Source organism: Lontra canadensis, unplaced genomic scaffold (assembly GCF_010015895.1).
Source record: "Lontra canadensis isolate GAN:19392208 unplaced genomic scaffold, GSC_riverotter_1.0 scaffold11, whole genome shotgun sequence".
Lineage (NCBI taxonomy): Eukaryota > Metazoa > Chordata > Mammalia > Carnivora > Mustelidae > Lontra > Lontra canadensis.
The window spans coordinates 3,138,679-3,154,815 of record NW_022631005.1 but is presented as its reverse complement, the minus strand read 5'-3'; the positions used below and the strand labels follow the sequence as shown (position 1 = coordinate 3,154,815).

The window sequence follows — 16,137 nt, the reverse complement described above, 5'->3', positions numbered from 1 at the left end:
CCCCATTTTGCTTCCCCTGGTAACTGCTGTTTTACACATATTCTGTCTCTCCTTTTTTTTTTTTTTTTTTACATGTTTGACTTTTTTAGATTCCACATATGAGTAATATCATACAATACTTGTCTGGTTTATCATATGAAGCTTATTTTTCTACCTTCATTCGTCATGATGTTCACCTGGGTATCTTTGAAATTTAAAAAAATTTGCCTGCTACATACTTATTATTCTTTAATATAATTATGAATTCAGGTAGGCTTATTGATCAGAGTTGTTTCAATTTCTAAATTGAAAGAAAAAGATAAAAGAGCAAGGAAATGAGCCTTAATGTAAAAAACTTTTTTAAACAGAGAATTAAATACACCATGTTGGGTTGAACAAATATTAAATGATTTATAGCAGATACCTGACCAAAATATGTGGAACCAGGACGATAGATCACACTGGAAGACAGAACACAGTTTCATAATATGAAAGCAGATAAAACTTCATAGAGGATTGACATTTCAAATAGGTCTTAATGGAAAAATAGAAGTTTGAGAGGCAGGAGAGGGGAGAAGAGCATTTCAGGAGAAATCCCAGAAGGGAGAAGGGATCTGTATGCTTGGAGAATATACAGCAGGGAGTAGCAGAAGATAAGGAAAAGAAGAGAGATGGAAAATAGAGATGCAGTGATAAAGGATCTTCCATTAGCTTCTCAGGGCTGTTGTAAGAAATTATCGCAAACTTGGTGGCTTAAGACAGCAGAAACTCATTCTTGGATAGTTCCAGAGGTCAGAACTCCAAATTCAAGCTGTTGGGAAAGTTGACTTTTTTTCTGGATGCTCTGAGGGAGAAGTCATTTCATGCTTCTTTCCTAGCTTGTGGTGGGTTGCCAGCAATCCTTGGTGTTCCTTGGCTTGTAGATTCATTACTTCAACCTCTACTTGTCTTCACATTGCCTTCTTCTCTATGTGTCTCAGTATTCTACTGTCTATCTTAGAAGGAAAAGTGTCATGGGATTTAGACCCACCTTGAGATCCTCAATTAACACCTGCAAAGACCCTCTTACCAAATAAGATCACATTCACAGATCCTGGGAGGATATCATTTTTGGAGGGTTCCCATTCAACCCACTGTACATCTTTGACAAGGACTTAATCCTATAAATAACAGTTTATAGGCAAGGCTGTGCTAGTATTATACTGGTTATGTGGAGGATGACACTGTTTGTTAGAGAATGGACAAGTGATGAAGACTTGAATTAAGTCAAGTGGGTTTGGAGAAGAGGAGCTGGATTCAAAAACAAATTTCTGAGGTAAGGTAGTCCTCAGGTTCACTGTTTAAGATGGGGAAGAATGAGAGTGATCTTGGGAATGATAAATTTGAGGTGTCTGTGAGGCTTATAGGAGCAAATGCTTTGTAGCTGTTGGAAACGTGGGTTGGGGATTTAGGAGGGAGCTTGCGTGGTTAACTGTTAAGTCAGTGGCTCCCAATAAACCATACCTGTGAGTATTCATATTCTTGTCATTCTTCTACCTGACTCTGCATTTGGCTATATGACTGGCTTTGGCCAATGGGACATTAACAAGTATGATGCAAGCTTGATAAGCCTTTGTATAGAAGAGCAGTGTGGCAGCAGCACTTTTTATATGAAGGAGAAAGTAACTTTCACCTTTATGCTAATCTAATTTACCCCATGTGGCATTTATTCACCTACACAGTTACTTTATAAATTTATTATTCTATTGTGAGTTACTGTGGGTTACAAAAGTGTACTGGATTAAGATGAAATCACTACTAGAATAGGGAATAATGACTTAAATATAGGCAAATGTTAAGATTCTACACAAATAGAATGGGGGAAGAAAGTGCTTACAAAATTTAAAACCAGGTAAGGTATCTGCAATTGTTAATTTTATGTGTCAACTTGAGTAGGCAGCAGGGTACCCAGATTAAACATTGTTTTGGGTGTCTGTGAGGGTATTTCTAGATGAGATTAACATTTGAATTTGAGGACTAGGAGATTGCCCTCTCCATTGTGATTAGATACCACCCATTCATTCCATTGAAGGCCTAAATAGAACAAAAGGGAAGTCATCCCTTTTTCCTGCCTTATCACTTGAGCTGGAACACCTCCTCTCATCTTCTCCTGCCCTGGGACTGGGATTTATATTATTCTTTTGCCTTAGACCTATGGACTTGGACTGAATTATACCACTGGCTTTCCTGGATTTGCCATTTGCTGGCAGCATATCATAGCCTCCATAATCATGTGAGCCACTCTCTTATAATAAATGTGTGTTTGTATGTATGTATATGGATATAATACTTTTTGGTTTTATTGGTTCTGTTTCTTAGAAAACCCCAAATAACTCCTCAGGTTTTGGATTTGGCATATACCATGAACAAATTCCAATATTAAATTCCTGTAAGGATAAATATAAATATCTCTGTGTGGAACTTAAAGTTTTGAGAACTTTAATCTTTTTGGAATTGGAATAACCCTTTTTAAAAAATCTGATCCCATGGACCTCTATTTCCTAAAATAATAATATGTCCATTTAAATGTTTTTGAAGTCAATGGTTCATTTTGAAAATCGCATCAACCTATTTGATGATGCCTATTGTTCACATAGTGAAAGTCCGTTTTAGGAGATGGAATAATTAGGAGACAAGCTTAGGAGACAGAAATTCATTGGGCTTCAAGATACTGATTTCAAGTTTGGATTGTTGGTAAGGGTGGGATGGAACCGAGAGCAGATCAGAGGTTGTGCTTAGCAGATGACATTGGAGGAGTTAAATGTCTGCTCTAGATCTCAGTTTCCATGTGTGCAAAGTGAAAATAGATTATTAGATGATCTCTGAAGCTTCATCTCGTGCTAAAATGTAATGGGCCTCCTTTGGAATAACAGAAATTATCTTGCATGTGAACCAGTGCTTTGACAGGAAGAGTGATCAATCAATAAATGCTAATTGACAATGGCAGTGATAAAGTAATGAATACTTGCATCAAAAAGGAAGACCTTATTCTTGAAAACTGTAAGTGGGAAGGGCCTTTTATCTTCTCCATTTTCCCATGAGAGGCTACTTAGTGGCAATAGTTCTGTCTTGGAGAGGAGATGGGGTAGATAGAGTGGGAGTCTGTAGAGCTTCTTCCTTGAGCTGATTGATTTATCATCACAATAGCGTAACTTTTCAGGGTTAGTGTCCTACAGTAGGGTTCTGTTGACTACAAATGTTATAGAATCTATTATAGACAGTTTTGGTAGAATTAGCAGAATTATGCAGAGAAGAGGGCAGAATTGCAGAAAATTGTTTGGAGCTATAGCATCCATTATTTCATAAGGGGACATCTTCAAGATTCCATATTGGGCCAAATATTTTCCATTTGTCCCTCCATAGTTTATACAGATCCTTCTTTGTCCCTGCTACTCTCTACCTGGGAAGGATGACCGAAATGGATTCTATGAACAAGCTCTAGCTTGTTCTAACATTCTAGCTTCTAACTGGGTCTAGTCATGATAGGAGGGAGGGAGAATGAGTTCAAGGTATTTATTTCTGATATTCCTCCTTTGAGGTCAACTTGAGCTGTTGATATCTTTTGATAGGCTGTCACTACTCCTCTGAATGCAGTTGTTACTATATAAGCCTCTGTCCTTTTGAGTCCTGGTCACCTTACCCTTCTGCCTCCCATCAGGTCTGGGGCTGGTGACTTCCTCTCTTGCCTTAAGTCCCAAGTGTCTTCCCTACCTCAGTGGTTTACCTATATTCCACCTTTGTAATCAGTCTCCTTATAAATTAACCGTCTTGAAATTATTTTGAGTTTGCTCTGTTTCCTCTTGGCACCACGACTAATACACATACCATTCTACAAATTGAAAATGAAGAGGAGATGGCAATTGAGGCCACATCAACATACATCTTATTATATGTGTATAATATAGCCCTCCATCGATAGCCCTCCATCGCAGCCCTCTGGACTATCTTATGAGCATTCCCTGCCACCTTCTTACTTTCTTCCCCAACCATTGACTCCTTCAGTAACCTCATAGACCAAGCCAGGGAAAAGGTTGGAGCCAATTCAAGACCAAGCCACAAATGCTCAATTCATTTTTCCACCCTTCCCAGTGTTCTCTACTCCCACTGCTCTTGGTGCTGTAGACTCTAAGATACTCAATCAAAGGCAGAGGTTTTGTCTTAGTCTCTTTTTCCTCTAAGAGCCTGGAACATGATAAATGCTAACAACTGCTTTTATAACAAATACATGGAAGATGGGGTTAAAGAAATGGCTAATTATGAAACCTGTTTCCAAGCAGACCAGGGCTGTTCTCTCCCTTCTTTGAGGATGCTCAGTGCTTTTCTTACCTCCATGTACAACATTGCTGCTGTATTATGACCAATCTTGTCCTGGTTAAATGTTTTTTTTTGTTGTTGTTTTATAACAGCTTTATTGAGATATAATTCACATACCATGCAATTCATCTGTTTAAAGTGTACAATTCAATGGATTTTAGTATAGCCACAGAACTGTATAACCAGTACCACAATTAATTTTAGAACATTATTTTCATTATCTCAAAAAGAAACTCTGTACCTATTAGTGATCATCTGCTTCCTCTCTCTCCTCTCCCCTCATCTCCTGGAAACCAGTAGTCTACTTTCTGTCTCTTTGGATTTATCTCTTGTGGACATTTCATATAAATGAAATCATACAAAATGTGGTCCTTTGTGAGTGACTTCTTTCACTTTGCTTAAAGTTTTCAAATTTCCTCCAAGTTGTAGCCTAAACAGTGCATGTATCCTTCCTTTGTTTATGGCCAAATAATGTTCCACTTTATGGATATACCACATTTTATTTATCCATTCATAAGTCGATGAACAATTGAATTGTATTCACCGAATGTTGGTAAATGTTTAACAACAAGCAACGTGGAAAAAAAATCCTGATTTGTAGCATTTTTAATATCTATCATATAAATACTCCCATCATGGATGACTGCAAGCTGCATAATGTCACAGAACATGGAATTGGAAAGAGAGGCTAACATAAGCTCTGTAAGCCCTTGCAAGCCAGTTCCAGCATGCCACTTTGACCATCTTTACTGATGTTCCACTCAAGTTACCAGAGACGTGATCACGTGCATTGAGGCTTCCGTACACGATCACTTTAGGATGATAACAATGATAATATAAAAGTAATACAACAGCTAACATCTATTGAGTACTTTCTATGCAGAAGCCATTGTGCTAATTGTCTTTGAAAATTTAATTCTTGATCACCACTATTTCCTTAGCAACCTACATCTCCAAACTACCAATATTTTGTGCTTGAGTCAGTGTCTCCTAGGTGGTCTTCCTCCTATTTCTTAAATACTCCAAATACATTGCATCCCTTAACTCTGGCACTTGCTTCCTCTACCTGTTATGCTCTTTCCCCCAGATATCAACATAACCATCCCTCATTTCCATCAGCTCTCTGTTCAGATGTCCCCTCCTCAGAAAGATCTTTCCACTGCCTTATCCCTTTATCTAATTCTTTGCCAAGTTTTGTTTTTCTTCACAGCACTTATCACCAATGTTCTCTTATTCTGTATATTTATTTTTTTTTATTTGTGTATTGACTGTCTCCCCACCATAATGTAAGCTCCATGAAGACAGAGTCTTTGTTTTGTTCATAGTTGCATTTTCAGTGCCAAGGCCATATTCTTTTTTTTTTTTTTTAAGATTTTATTTATTTATTTGACAGAGAGATAGAGAGAGCACAAGCAGGCAGAGGGAGAGGGAGAAGCAGGCTCTCCACTGAGCAGGGAGCCTGATGCAGGACTTGATCCCAGAACCCAGGGATCATGAACTAAGCAGAAGGGAGCTGCTTAACCAACTGAGCCATCCAGGTGCCCCACCAAGGCCATGTTCTTAGTCATGCTAACTAAGCTGGGAAATTTGGAATTTTTGAATAAGAGTATTTCCTCCTCCTGTGTGCAACTCCTGGTGCTGTTAGAGGAGTGTTTAGAGAACATTCTGCTCTGGTTCCTGCATCTCTGTTATGAGCCTAAATCCTGGCACCGTTAGGATTCAGCTGATACAGGTGGAAGACAGTCCAGTGATGTGGCTGAGAGTGTGCCCCACTCTGGAGCCAAACTAAATGGATCTGCACCCCAGCTCTGGCACCCAGTGACTGTGCACCTTGGTTATGATACTCAACTTCTCAGAGTTTCTCCATCTTTAAAGTAGGAGAAGATGCCCCACCTCATAAGTCTGTTGCGAGGATAAACCAAACTCTTTTTTTTTTTTAAGATTTTATTTATTTATTTGACAGAGGGAGAGAGATCACAAGTAGGCAGAGAGGCAGGCAGAGAGAGAGGGGGAAGTGGGCTCCCCACTGAGCAGAGAGACTGATGCATGCCTCGATCCCAGGACCCTGAGATCATGACCTGAGCCGAAGGCAGAGGCTCAACCCACTGAGCCACCCAGGTGCCCGTAAACAAAACTCTTAATTTAAAGTGGTGAATGCTGGGGTGCCTGGGTGGCTCAGTTGGTTAAGCGTCCAACTCTTGATTTCATCTTGGGTCATGATCTCAGGAATCATAAGATCCAACCCTGCATCTGGCTTAGCACCGAGTCTGCTTGAGATTCTCTCCCTCTCCCTTTGCCCCTTCTCTCCCCTCTCCCCCCCGCCATGCACAAGTGCACTACCTCTATCAAATAAATTAAAAAAAATATTTAAAAAAAAACATAAACTGATCAGTGCTAGTAGATAGAGCATGCTGATATCAGGGGTGTGAGTTCAAGCCCCATGTTGGCTATGGAGCCTACTTTTAAGAAAATAAAGGGATCAATACATAGCAAATGCTTGATACACCTTGTATGCTTAGCTCTGAGGACATCTTCTGGGCAGTAATCTGTAAGATTACTGTAAGAGGACTTACACTTAATGTGTAAGTCCTCTGTGTGTGTCTGCCACAGGGCAGCACTGTAAAGTCACTGCTTGCTTCCTCTCTAGCTCTTCTCAATTACTCTCATTGCTGGCATTCTGTAAGGATATGTCTGGATTGTCCTGTTGTCCCAGGGAACTGGATAGTTCCCAGTCTGCTTTTGTTTCTCACCAAAGAGGAGACCCCTGAGCATTAAGAAAGTGTTATCAGCCTGCTGTTCTTTCCTGGAAAATCACCTACATTTAACCACTAGGTTTGGAAAAGGCCCAATGGAAACTTGATGTTATTCTCAGTCTTACTAGCTGAAACAAGCCAGATCTGGATCATCCCTAGGTCTGGAGAAAGAAAAGCTTCTCAGAGAGGAGAAATCCTTACCCACAAGATCTAGGGTGTTGGTAGGAAGGGGAACATTGGTAGCCTTGTCAGACTGAGTGGGGAAAGAAGAAAGATATGGTTAGTCATTCATGAAAAGAAGAGAAACTACCCATGACATGCAGGACTGACTTGGAAGGAAGCCCCCTGAGGCCCTGAAGTCCACCTTGCTATATGCCCCTGCCAGGCAAGGTAGCCCTAATCCAAAGAACTGTGTTTTACATCCTCCCTCCATGTACCATCTTTACCCACTCTCCCAGGTCCATGAATTTGGTTAAAATCATAAGCTAGATGGGTAACTTCATTTGCTTATTTCGGGGAAATCCAGTTCCATTAATATTTGCTGACCACCCACAGGAGCTGGGCAGTATTAGCAGGCAGTCCCAGGAATCCTAGGAACCAACGATCCACAGTCACATCCCAGAAAAATAATCCCCCCTTTCCCTGAGCATCCTCATTTCCTCAGAGTCAGGTTCTGGGTGTGATGCCTGCAAAACACCAACACTTCCTCGTACTTGGGCTCCCACTGGGCTCCCCTGGGGCCTCCTGGAAACGCTGAAGGATTAAGGGGTGGGGAATTGGGAGGGCTGGGGAGGTAAGGAAGGAATGAGGTGGAAGGAACAAGGTTGCGTTTCCCCCTTTAATCGTGTTCCAATCAGGAGTCGGCCGCGTTCCCAGGCGCCGATTCCGGCGGTCCAAAGACTCTTCCAGGAACCGCCTGGCATCCTGGGCGGTGGACTTTGGCTGGTCCGGCGCCCGATCTCCCTCCTCCCACTCCTTTCCTCCCTCCGGGCTCCGTGCCTCACTCAGGGGCGTGTCCTGCCCTACCTCCCTTTCACAGTGGTCCACTCATCCGGTTACAGCGGCAGCGGAGGCGGCGGCGGCAGCCGAAGCGAGGACAGCTATAGCTCCGATTTTCCAGACGGAACTGTGGCCGCGGCAGCAGCTCCGTGGGGGCACCTGTGCGGAGCAGGAGTAGCAGGACGAGGGGGTGGGGTTCCTGCCAGCCACTCTCTGAGCCCGAAGGAAGGGGCATCTCCCAGCTGCTCCGCAGAATCTCGCACCGAGCTGGGAATACTGGTGGGGATAGACATGTGCAGCACCAGCTAGAGGGCTAGGGTAGGCAAACATTCGGTCCAAGTGTAGAGTGGCAGTGAAAGCTGTGTCTGGGACCATGACAGCCTCCCACCTGGACTTTGGGGAGGTGGAAACTTTCCTGGACAGACACCCAGAGTTGTTCGAAGATTACTTGATGCGGAAGGGGAAGCAGGAGATGGTGGAGAAGTGGCTGCAGAGGCACCAGGAGAGTCAGGGGGCTTTAGGCACAAGGCCCACAGTGGCCAGCACCAGCAATGTGGCTCACAGTGGTGGCACAGGCAGCGGCCGTGTTGGTGGTGGCAATGGACCAAATAGCTCTGCCAACAGCCAGCCTGCTCCGGGCGGCGGGGACTGTGGTGGGGTTCCCCTAAGTCCCAGCTGGGCCAGTGGCAGCCGGGGCGATGGGAGCCTGCAGCGGAGAGCTTCTCAGAAAGAGCTAAGGAAGAGTTTTGCTCGCTCCAAGGCCATCCACGTGAACAGGACCTACGATGAACAGGTGACCTCCCGGGCCCAGGAACCCCTGAGCAGTGTGCGGCGGAGGGCACTTCTCCGGAAGGCCAGCTCCCTGCCCCCCACCACGGCCCACATTCTCAGTGCCCTGCTGGAATCGAGGGTGAATCTGCCTCAGTACCCCCCTACAGCCATGGACTACAAGTGCCACCTCAAAAAGCATAATGAGCGTCAGTTCTTCCTGGAACTGGTCAAGGATATCTCCAATGACCTTGACCTTACCAGCCTGAGCTACAAGATCCTCATCTTTGTCTGCCTCATGGTGGACGCTGACCGCTGCTCTCTCTTCCTGGTGGAAGGGGCAGCTGCTGGCAAGAAGAGCTTGGTCTCCAAATTCTTTGATGTGCATGCAGGAACCCCACTACTGCCCTGCAGCAGCACAGAGAACTCAAACGAGGTGCAGGTCCCCTGGGGCAAAGGCATCATTGGCTATGTCGGGGAGCATGGAGAAACGGTCAACATTCCTGATGCCTACCAGGTAGGACTTTGCATTGTCCCCCTTCCAGAGCCCCACTGGCTTGGAAGCTAAGCCTTCTGTTACCCTTTGGCATCCAGGAACACATTAATTTAGATTCTTTACAATACCAATCTTGCTACTTAAATTCCTTCTGAGTTTAGACCAGTTGGAATGTTACTACACCATCTTTGATATAATGGTCTTTTCCTAACACACAGTGGGTTGTGAACAGTTCATAGGTCACAAGGATAATTTTGCACTCAATAATATTACCTGTTTCTCTGTCAAGATTCCTTGTCTTTAAGCATATCAGTGTATGGTTTTAGACTGCAGTTGTGAGGTGCTTGAAAAAAATGTCTGCTCCAGAATACTAGTGTTAGTCTGAAGAAAATGGGATGTTGGTGTCTCTGATGTCTTTTGGGACTGTAATAAGTTTCATTCTCTTTTGAAGTTGGACAGGAAACAAAGTACCAAACTACTTTCACATCCCTTACCTTAAAGTTGCATATGTTTCAAGGCAGGGAAGTAGAAGAGAGGAGGAAAATCAGAGGAAGAATGGGCCTTTTTAATTGTTTCTGTTACTGAGTTTAGAAAGGTTGGACAAATAGAGGGATTATTTATCCTGAGGTTTGAATATAGCATTTTCGGCAGGCAGCTTTTGACAGGACTGAGCAAGTAGGTTTTTAGTTTCTGAAACAAATAAATATTGATAATTTTTTTTAAACAACTCCAAAGGCAATCAGCAGGGTAAACAAGCTAGTTTCAAGTGGAAAAGGAACCCCAACATGCTGTTTTCTGGGATTGCTAAGCCTTTCATTTTCACGGCGATTTGAACTTGATCTTAGATGCCAAATCCAAAAGCCCGTCAGTTCTAATTTCTGTAGTGCCTCTTCACTGAATATGATGAAACTGGGTGTGGTGTCTATGAGACTTCATCAGGGTTCCTGAGAATTACAAGTTCTCATCCTTGGTTATGAAAGTTTTATGGTCATTTTCTGAGCACTTCTTTCCGGTCTAACAGAGCTACCCGTTTCTCTAGAGTTTGGTAGCTGTTGTTCAGAATAGCGAATAGTGGTGGGAAGGACAATGAAGGCAAAATTTTCTCTATTTCATCTGAAAGTTGACAGTTTTACATAGAAAATGGAATAGTTTGGACTAAAACCGAGTTTCACATTTTCATGAGGTGTCTGTCAGTATAACACTTTCATAGTCGGAGATGCCTGTCAAAATACCATCTTCATTAACCTTTTGTTATTGATTAGGTGCCTTATTCATTATACCCTCTTGAAGGCTGATAGATTTAGGTCAAGCAACCAATGAGTGAACTTTCACAAGTGTCTGTTTCTCTATGATCTTGAAAAGCCATAAGAAGAAATGAAAACATTTAACAGTTGCTGTGTTGAAGATTCTATAAAAAGTTGAACAATCAAAAAGTATTTTCCTTCCCATTAATTCCACATTCTTATTGTATGTTTGGGGGAAAAAAAAATCCCTTCCTAGTTGGATGGCACTTGTTAGAACGCAGAACTGCAGTCTTTCTCTTCATTGCCTTTACTTTTCTCATTCTTCCCCAGCTGATATTCTCCCATTTCTATAGTCTTTATTTCTTGCTCTCCTCCTTCAACTCCCAGCTTATATTTAATATTGTCCCCATAACCATCTTTTCTTCTGGAGCAGAAACCCCAGCTTCCTCAGCAGTTGGCTTGTCCTCCTGCTGCCTGGGATTGTGGCTAGAGGTATTACCAGAGTTACAGACAATCGGATTTGTAGCAGCTGATATTTCTTCTGGGCCCTACTTGTATTCTGGTCAGAATGTAAAGCAAAGTTGCCTTTGATACTTCGAAGCTGACAGTGGGAAGGGAGAGTCCCCAGGGTGGCAGCGATGGCTATGGAGAAGACCAGGTTGTTGGGAGGATTGGCAAAAGGCAGGCAGGGGGAGGGTGTGATATTGGCTGAGAATTTGAGATCTGTCTGTGTCATGCTTTGTCTTCATTTCGACCTGGTCAGGAAGTTTCTCTTTTCTTTCAACACTGGCTTCTATTATATATTTCTAGATTTTTAACTTGGTGTGTTTTTCTTCATTTTTTATGCTACTCTTCTTTTAAAAAATTACTTTTTTCCCCCTTTGTTATGGTACACCATAATATGTAGTCACCATGAGTGACACCTGGGAGAATTTCTTAATCTCTAAGTCTCAGTTTTCTCATCTGCAGTATGGGAATAATAACATCTATATGGCAAAGATAAGATAATTGTTTGGAAAGTAAAATGAGTATTGCATTATAGCCCCTAAAACAGTACCTGCCACATTGCAATTGCTCAGGAAATTGTAACAATTTATGAGGACAATGATGATACTAGTCTGCTAGAATTCTTTTTCTTTATTTCATTTTCAATTGTTTTTCTCCTGATCTGGGACTGAGATGTGGACTCAGCAATTTTGACCAACCTACTCTAGCCCTGAGCCATGTTCCATCCTTAAATTAAGTATTTTAGAACCATCTTTACATTCAAGGAAGTTAGAAATATCTACCCTTCTACCCTCTACTTCAGATTCCTCTAAATGTGATTGATAACACTTGACACTGTCCTATCCTATCAAATGTTTTATGCTTTGTTCCTTTTAGAAACTCATACAATATAAAACTTTTATGAAGTTGTATTAATGCTGCATCCTTTCTAAATTCTAGCATTTCCCCCTATCCTTTCCATTTCTGTCTCTTACAGATTTCTCTTAATGGAAACTGACAACCTTTCAAATGCATGTTCTTTTATCACAGTGTTGGTATGATTCTGATCATATATAAACATTCTGAAGTTTCTTTGTAAAAATATAACCATCCTCTCTGATTCTTTATTAACTGTTTTTGGTTTTGTTTTGTTTTGTTTTGTTTTTGTTATTATGTTTTTAAGGTGTTTCTTGCTCAGATTCAGCTAGCATTCTTTTTCTTCTTCTGGAGGTGAAAATTTTACATGCAGAGTTTCAAAATTTGATCATTTGAAAATTAGACTCATGATTTTCGTGGGTTCAGAATATGGGTGAGGAAAAGCATTAAAGATATTTTTGGAATTATGATAATAAGCATGACATTCTGGAGTCAAGAGTAGACTAATGAAATGCTAAAGTTGAATACAAGTTTTGACAGCAAAAAAACCCTCAATTCATCTAAAAAAACTGACTTGAAATTAGAAGAAAAAAAAACTGCAAGTGGATAGAAATTCATTTTAGCTATCCTGTATGGATCATAGTGACTGTAATTTACCTTTTTTTCTCCAACAGTTATAAGTTATTTAACAGCCCACTTTAATATAGTAATGAAAAAATTGCCCTCAAGAGGTTGAAAATAAGAGCACTCAAGTAACAGGTGTTCTCTTTGAGATTATTCTGAGCATTCAGAATATAGCACTTTAAACATTAAAAAAAGTGTGAGATGATATTTTTGTTAGTGTTGATAACGACAATACAGGTGTTTGATGGGCTTTGGGTCTGAAAAGCAGCCAAAATGTTTTGTTAGGTGAACTGGGAGGAGGAAAGGGCATGACGCAGAAGGATTGCAGGTGTGCCAGGCTTTCAGAAAACCTCATCTGTTTACACTACAGATTCATTTATTCATTAGTTCCAACAAACATACACCGAGCATGCATTATACCTAAGGCCTGGTAGGGGGACTAAGGCCTGGGTAGGGGGACTGTGGGTCTACAACGGTGAAAGGACATGATATGTGTCCTCCAAACATTTATACTTGAGGGGCATATACTATACACAAATAAGTGAATACCAAGTGCTGTACTTAATAAATGTTGCAAACTAAATGGTAAGTCACAGAGGAGAATGGAGTCCCATTATGACTGGCCTCATGATGGAAGACTTCATGGAGGAGGAGCCAATCAAACTGAAAAAAGGGTTAGATTTCACCATTGGAGTCTACGGCCATACCACCCTGAACGCGCCCGATTTTGTTTGATCTCGGAAGCTAAGCAGGGTCGGGCCTGGTTAGTACTTGGATGGGAGATTTCACCATTGGAGATGGTTGTGGACCTGGAGGTCTTGATCCTGGTGCAGCAAAATGGCTTCAGCAGAGAGACAGTAATACACAAGTACAAAATGCGTATAGAGCACAGTGAATGGTTTCATTTGGCCAGAGTATTGCCCATGCTATACAATGAACATGCAAAAGTAAGATGAGGGCAAAAGTAGAAAGAACCTTGAATGCCGACTAAAGAATTTGAATTTTACTAACAGTCAGTGACCAAGATTTACAGGGAGCCCTTAAAAACATTTTAGCAGGACCAGGGTGGTGTTTTGGGTCACATAGTGGCAGTGGCCAATGGATTGAACGGGGGGAGGCTCAAAGCTATGGCAATAATTAACAATCTATTATGATGGTCTAGTGGAGCCATGATGAACAACTGAACTAAAGCAGGAACAGCAGGAATGGGCAGCAGGGGACAGAAGGAAGATGTTCTGCAGGTGTGGGGTTGGGCTAGGAGGAAGGGAAGTTAGTAATACCCTGGGTGATATGGAGAAGGGTGACACAGTTATCAATAACAGGAAGAGAAGCTGGGTGAGTAAAGATTCTAAGTAGAGCCAGCTACATAATATGTGGAGTGTAGTACAAAATGGTAAAGCAGGAGCCTGGCTGGGGGTGAAGTTAATCTTCTCTTCCCAAGTGTATGCTGTCTCGACCCACAGCAGACAGGTAGCTCCCTCGTGATTTCAGACCTCCATGCTGAGAAACTCTGAGGGATAGAGAAGAGGCCCTCATTGAATTCCCTGCCTAATTGGTCATAATGCTGCCAGCTCTGGCTGTGGGTGACCACAACCTTGCTCCTCTCTATGCTGATATGGGACATGCACCTGACCCTCCCCACACTCCCACCCAGATCCCAACCAGGAGCAGAGGGCAATAGCAGATGTGGGGTATTGGCCTCTCACTCAACCAGGGCGACATGGTTGTAGCCCCCGGTCACAAGGGGAGGGTGATGAGGTGGGAGGCCAAGGGAGGCCCAGGACACAACAGAGCATGGGTAAATGACCAAGAACCAGTCCTGGGCAGGCAATCGGGCAAAGACTGAGGGTGAGCCAAGGCTTCAAGATTTAGGGTCATACGCCACTGCTCAATTGGACTTCACTCAGCGCAAATTCAAAGATAAAATTGTTAAGGGTTTCATACAGTACAGCATTAAACCTCAAGCAGGCGGCCCCTAGGCAACTGTACCAGTCACGTGTCCGTGAAGCTGGCCCTGAGTCTGAGTCATTTGGAGTGTTAGGTGGGGAAGTTCAATTTTATTTCAGCCTAGTGTCTACTGCTTCCTCTCACATGGCCTCAGCTCCATTCTAATTAAATTATGTGCCATTTTCAATGCCTGGATTGTGCTTTTCTATTTCTGTGCTTTTCTTCCTTTCTTCCAGGACTATACTTTCTCCATAGTTTCTCATTCAAATCTTGCTTTGCTGTCTCCTAATACAAGAAGGGCAGAGAGCTGATTGCTTATCCTTGACGAGAAGTGACGGAAAACAAACAAAAAATGATCCCCAAGTTGTATTTAAGAACGCATTCTACTATACTGCCATATTTATTCTGTGTATTTAATAAGAATATGAATAATGATATTTTATAAGTCACTGTCAGTGAATTTCACTTTAGAATATGCTCCACTAAAATAACTACATTTCAATGTGTTTGGCTTCAGAAGGGATTGATTTCATTTACCTAGAAATTCAGTGAGGAGTGTGCTTCATTCCCTGATGAGCCACTGCTGGCAGACATGGGTCTGTGGTCCCGTGATTGAGTTGCTGAGATTTGCTTAAAAGGCAGACGTTGATCCCACCCCATCACTTAAAAGCAGTTACCTGAATTTTTACTTCAGCCTTGCACATAGCATTTTCAAAACTCCCCTAAGCCCACAAACATGTTCACTAGGCCAGAACCAGAATTGATTTTGTGCTTGAATCCGGAAGCATTTGCTGTTTCAGCCCCTCTCCTGACAGACACATGATCATGATAAACACAGTGACAAATTACTTTTGCTGCTCTGTACGTGAGGATAGATTACAGAGAAGTACAGTTCCTACAGAATCCTGGGGAGGTAATTTAAGGTTAACTTAATTTTTTCCCAACCCATAAGCTAAATGTTTACTAATCTGACCAGTTTATTTTGGTTCCTGAGGTTTGGGTCACCTGTTTATTTGCAAGCCTGGCTTAATTTGGAAGTTAGTGTTTCATGTTTATTATAGTGTTGAAAAGTCACATGAAGCTTTCCTCTGAAATAGCTTTGAGTTGTTTTACAGGAAAGTCAACCAGATCCTTGACGTCCACTACTTGCCACTTTAGTTACTTATTTTAAGGGTGGTGTTTTGCAATATAACCACGTTCTTTTGGAAAGTGGAATTTGAATCATAAAAGAAGCCGTTTAGTCATAAAAGAGTGGGTTGGGTTTCTAATATTTTAGGAGAAACGTTGGTTCCTGGCCATTTATAGGCATTCAGGCTAAATTTATTTTTATTTATTTTGGGGATTAAAATAGTAAAGAAGTCCTCCTGGTGTTAAAAAAAATGTGCATTTTCTATAACTCCAATGGTTTCTTATTAATTGGTTGATGTCACTGACTAAACAGTGGTTTTATACATTAATCATAAATTCTCTTTCCCATCATAACATATAGTTTTAGGCTGCTGCAAATTTAGTACAAGAAATCTTTTTTATCTAAATGAAAAAATGAGGAATCTTTGAGAGCTTTTTAAGGGTGTCACTTTTTTAAGAATTTAAGCATAATGATAGAAGGCAA

The 16,137-nt window shown here is 41.8% G+C and overlaps 1 protein-coding gene across 1 annotated transcript in view; it reads left to right on the top strand.

Annotated features, from left to right (window-relative positions):
• The first annotated feature begins 8,413 nt into the window (after positions 1-8,413).
• The window catches only part of PDE11A (phosphodiesterase 11A), a 381,258-nt gene continuing 373,534 nt past the window's right edge, over positions 8,414-16,137 (top strand). The window contains exon 1 of the mRNA XM_032855980.1: positions 8,414-9,369. Within this exon, the coding sequence (XP_032711871.1) occupies positions 8,458-9,369 (912 nt within the window). The 5' untranslated portion in view covers positions 8,414-8,457. The remainder of the gene's footprint in view (positions 9,370-16,137) is intronic.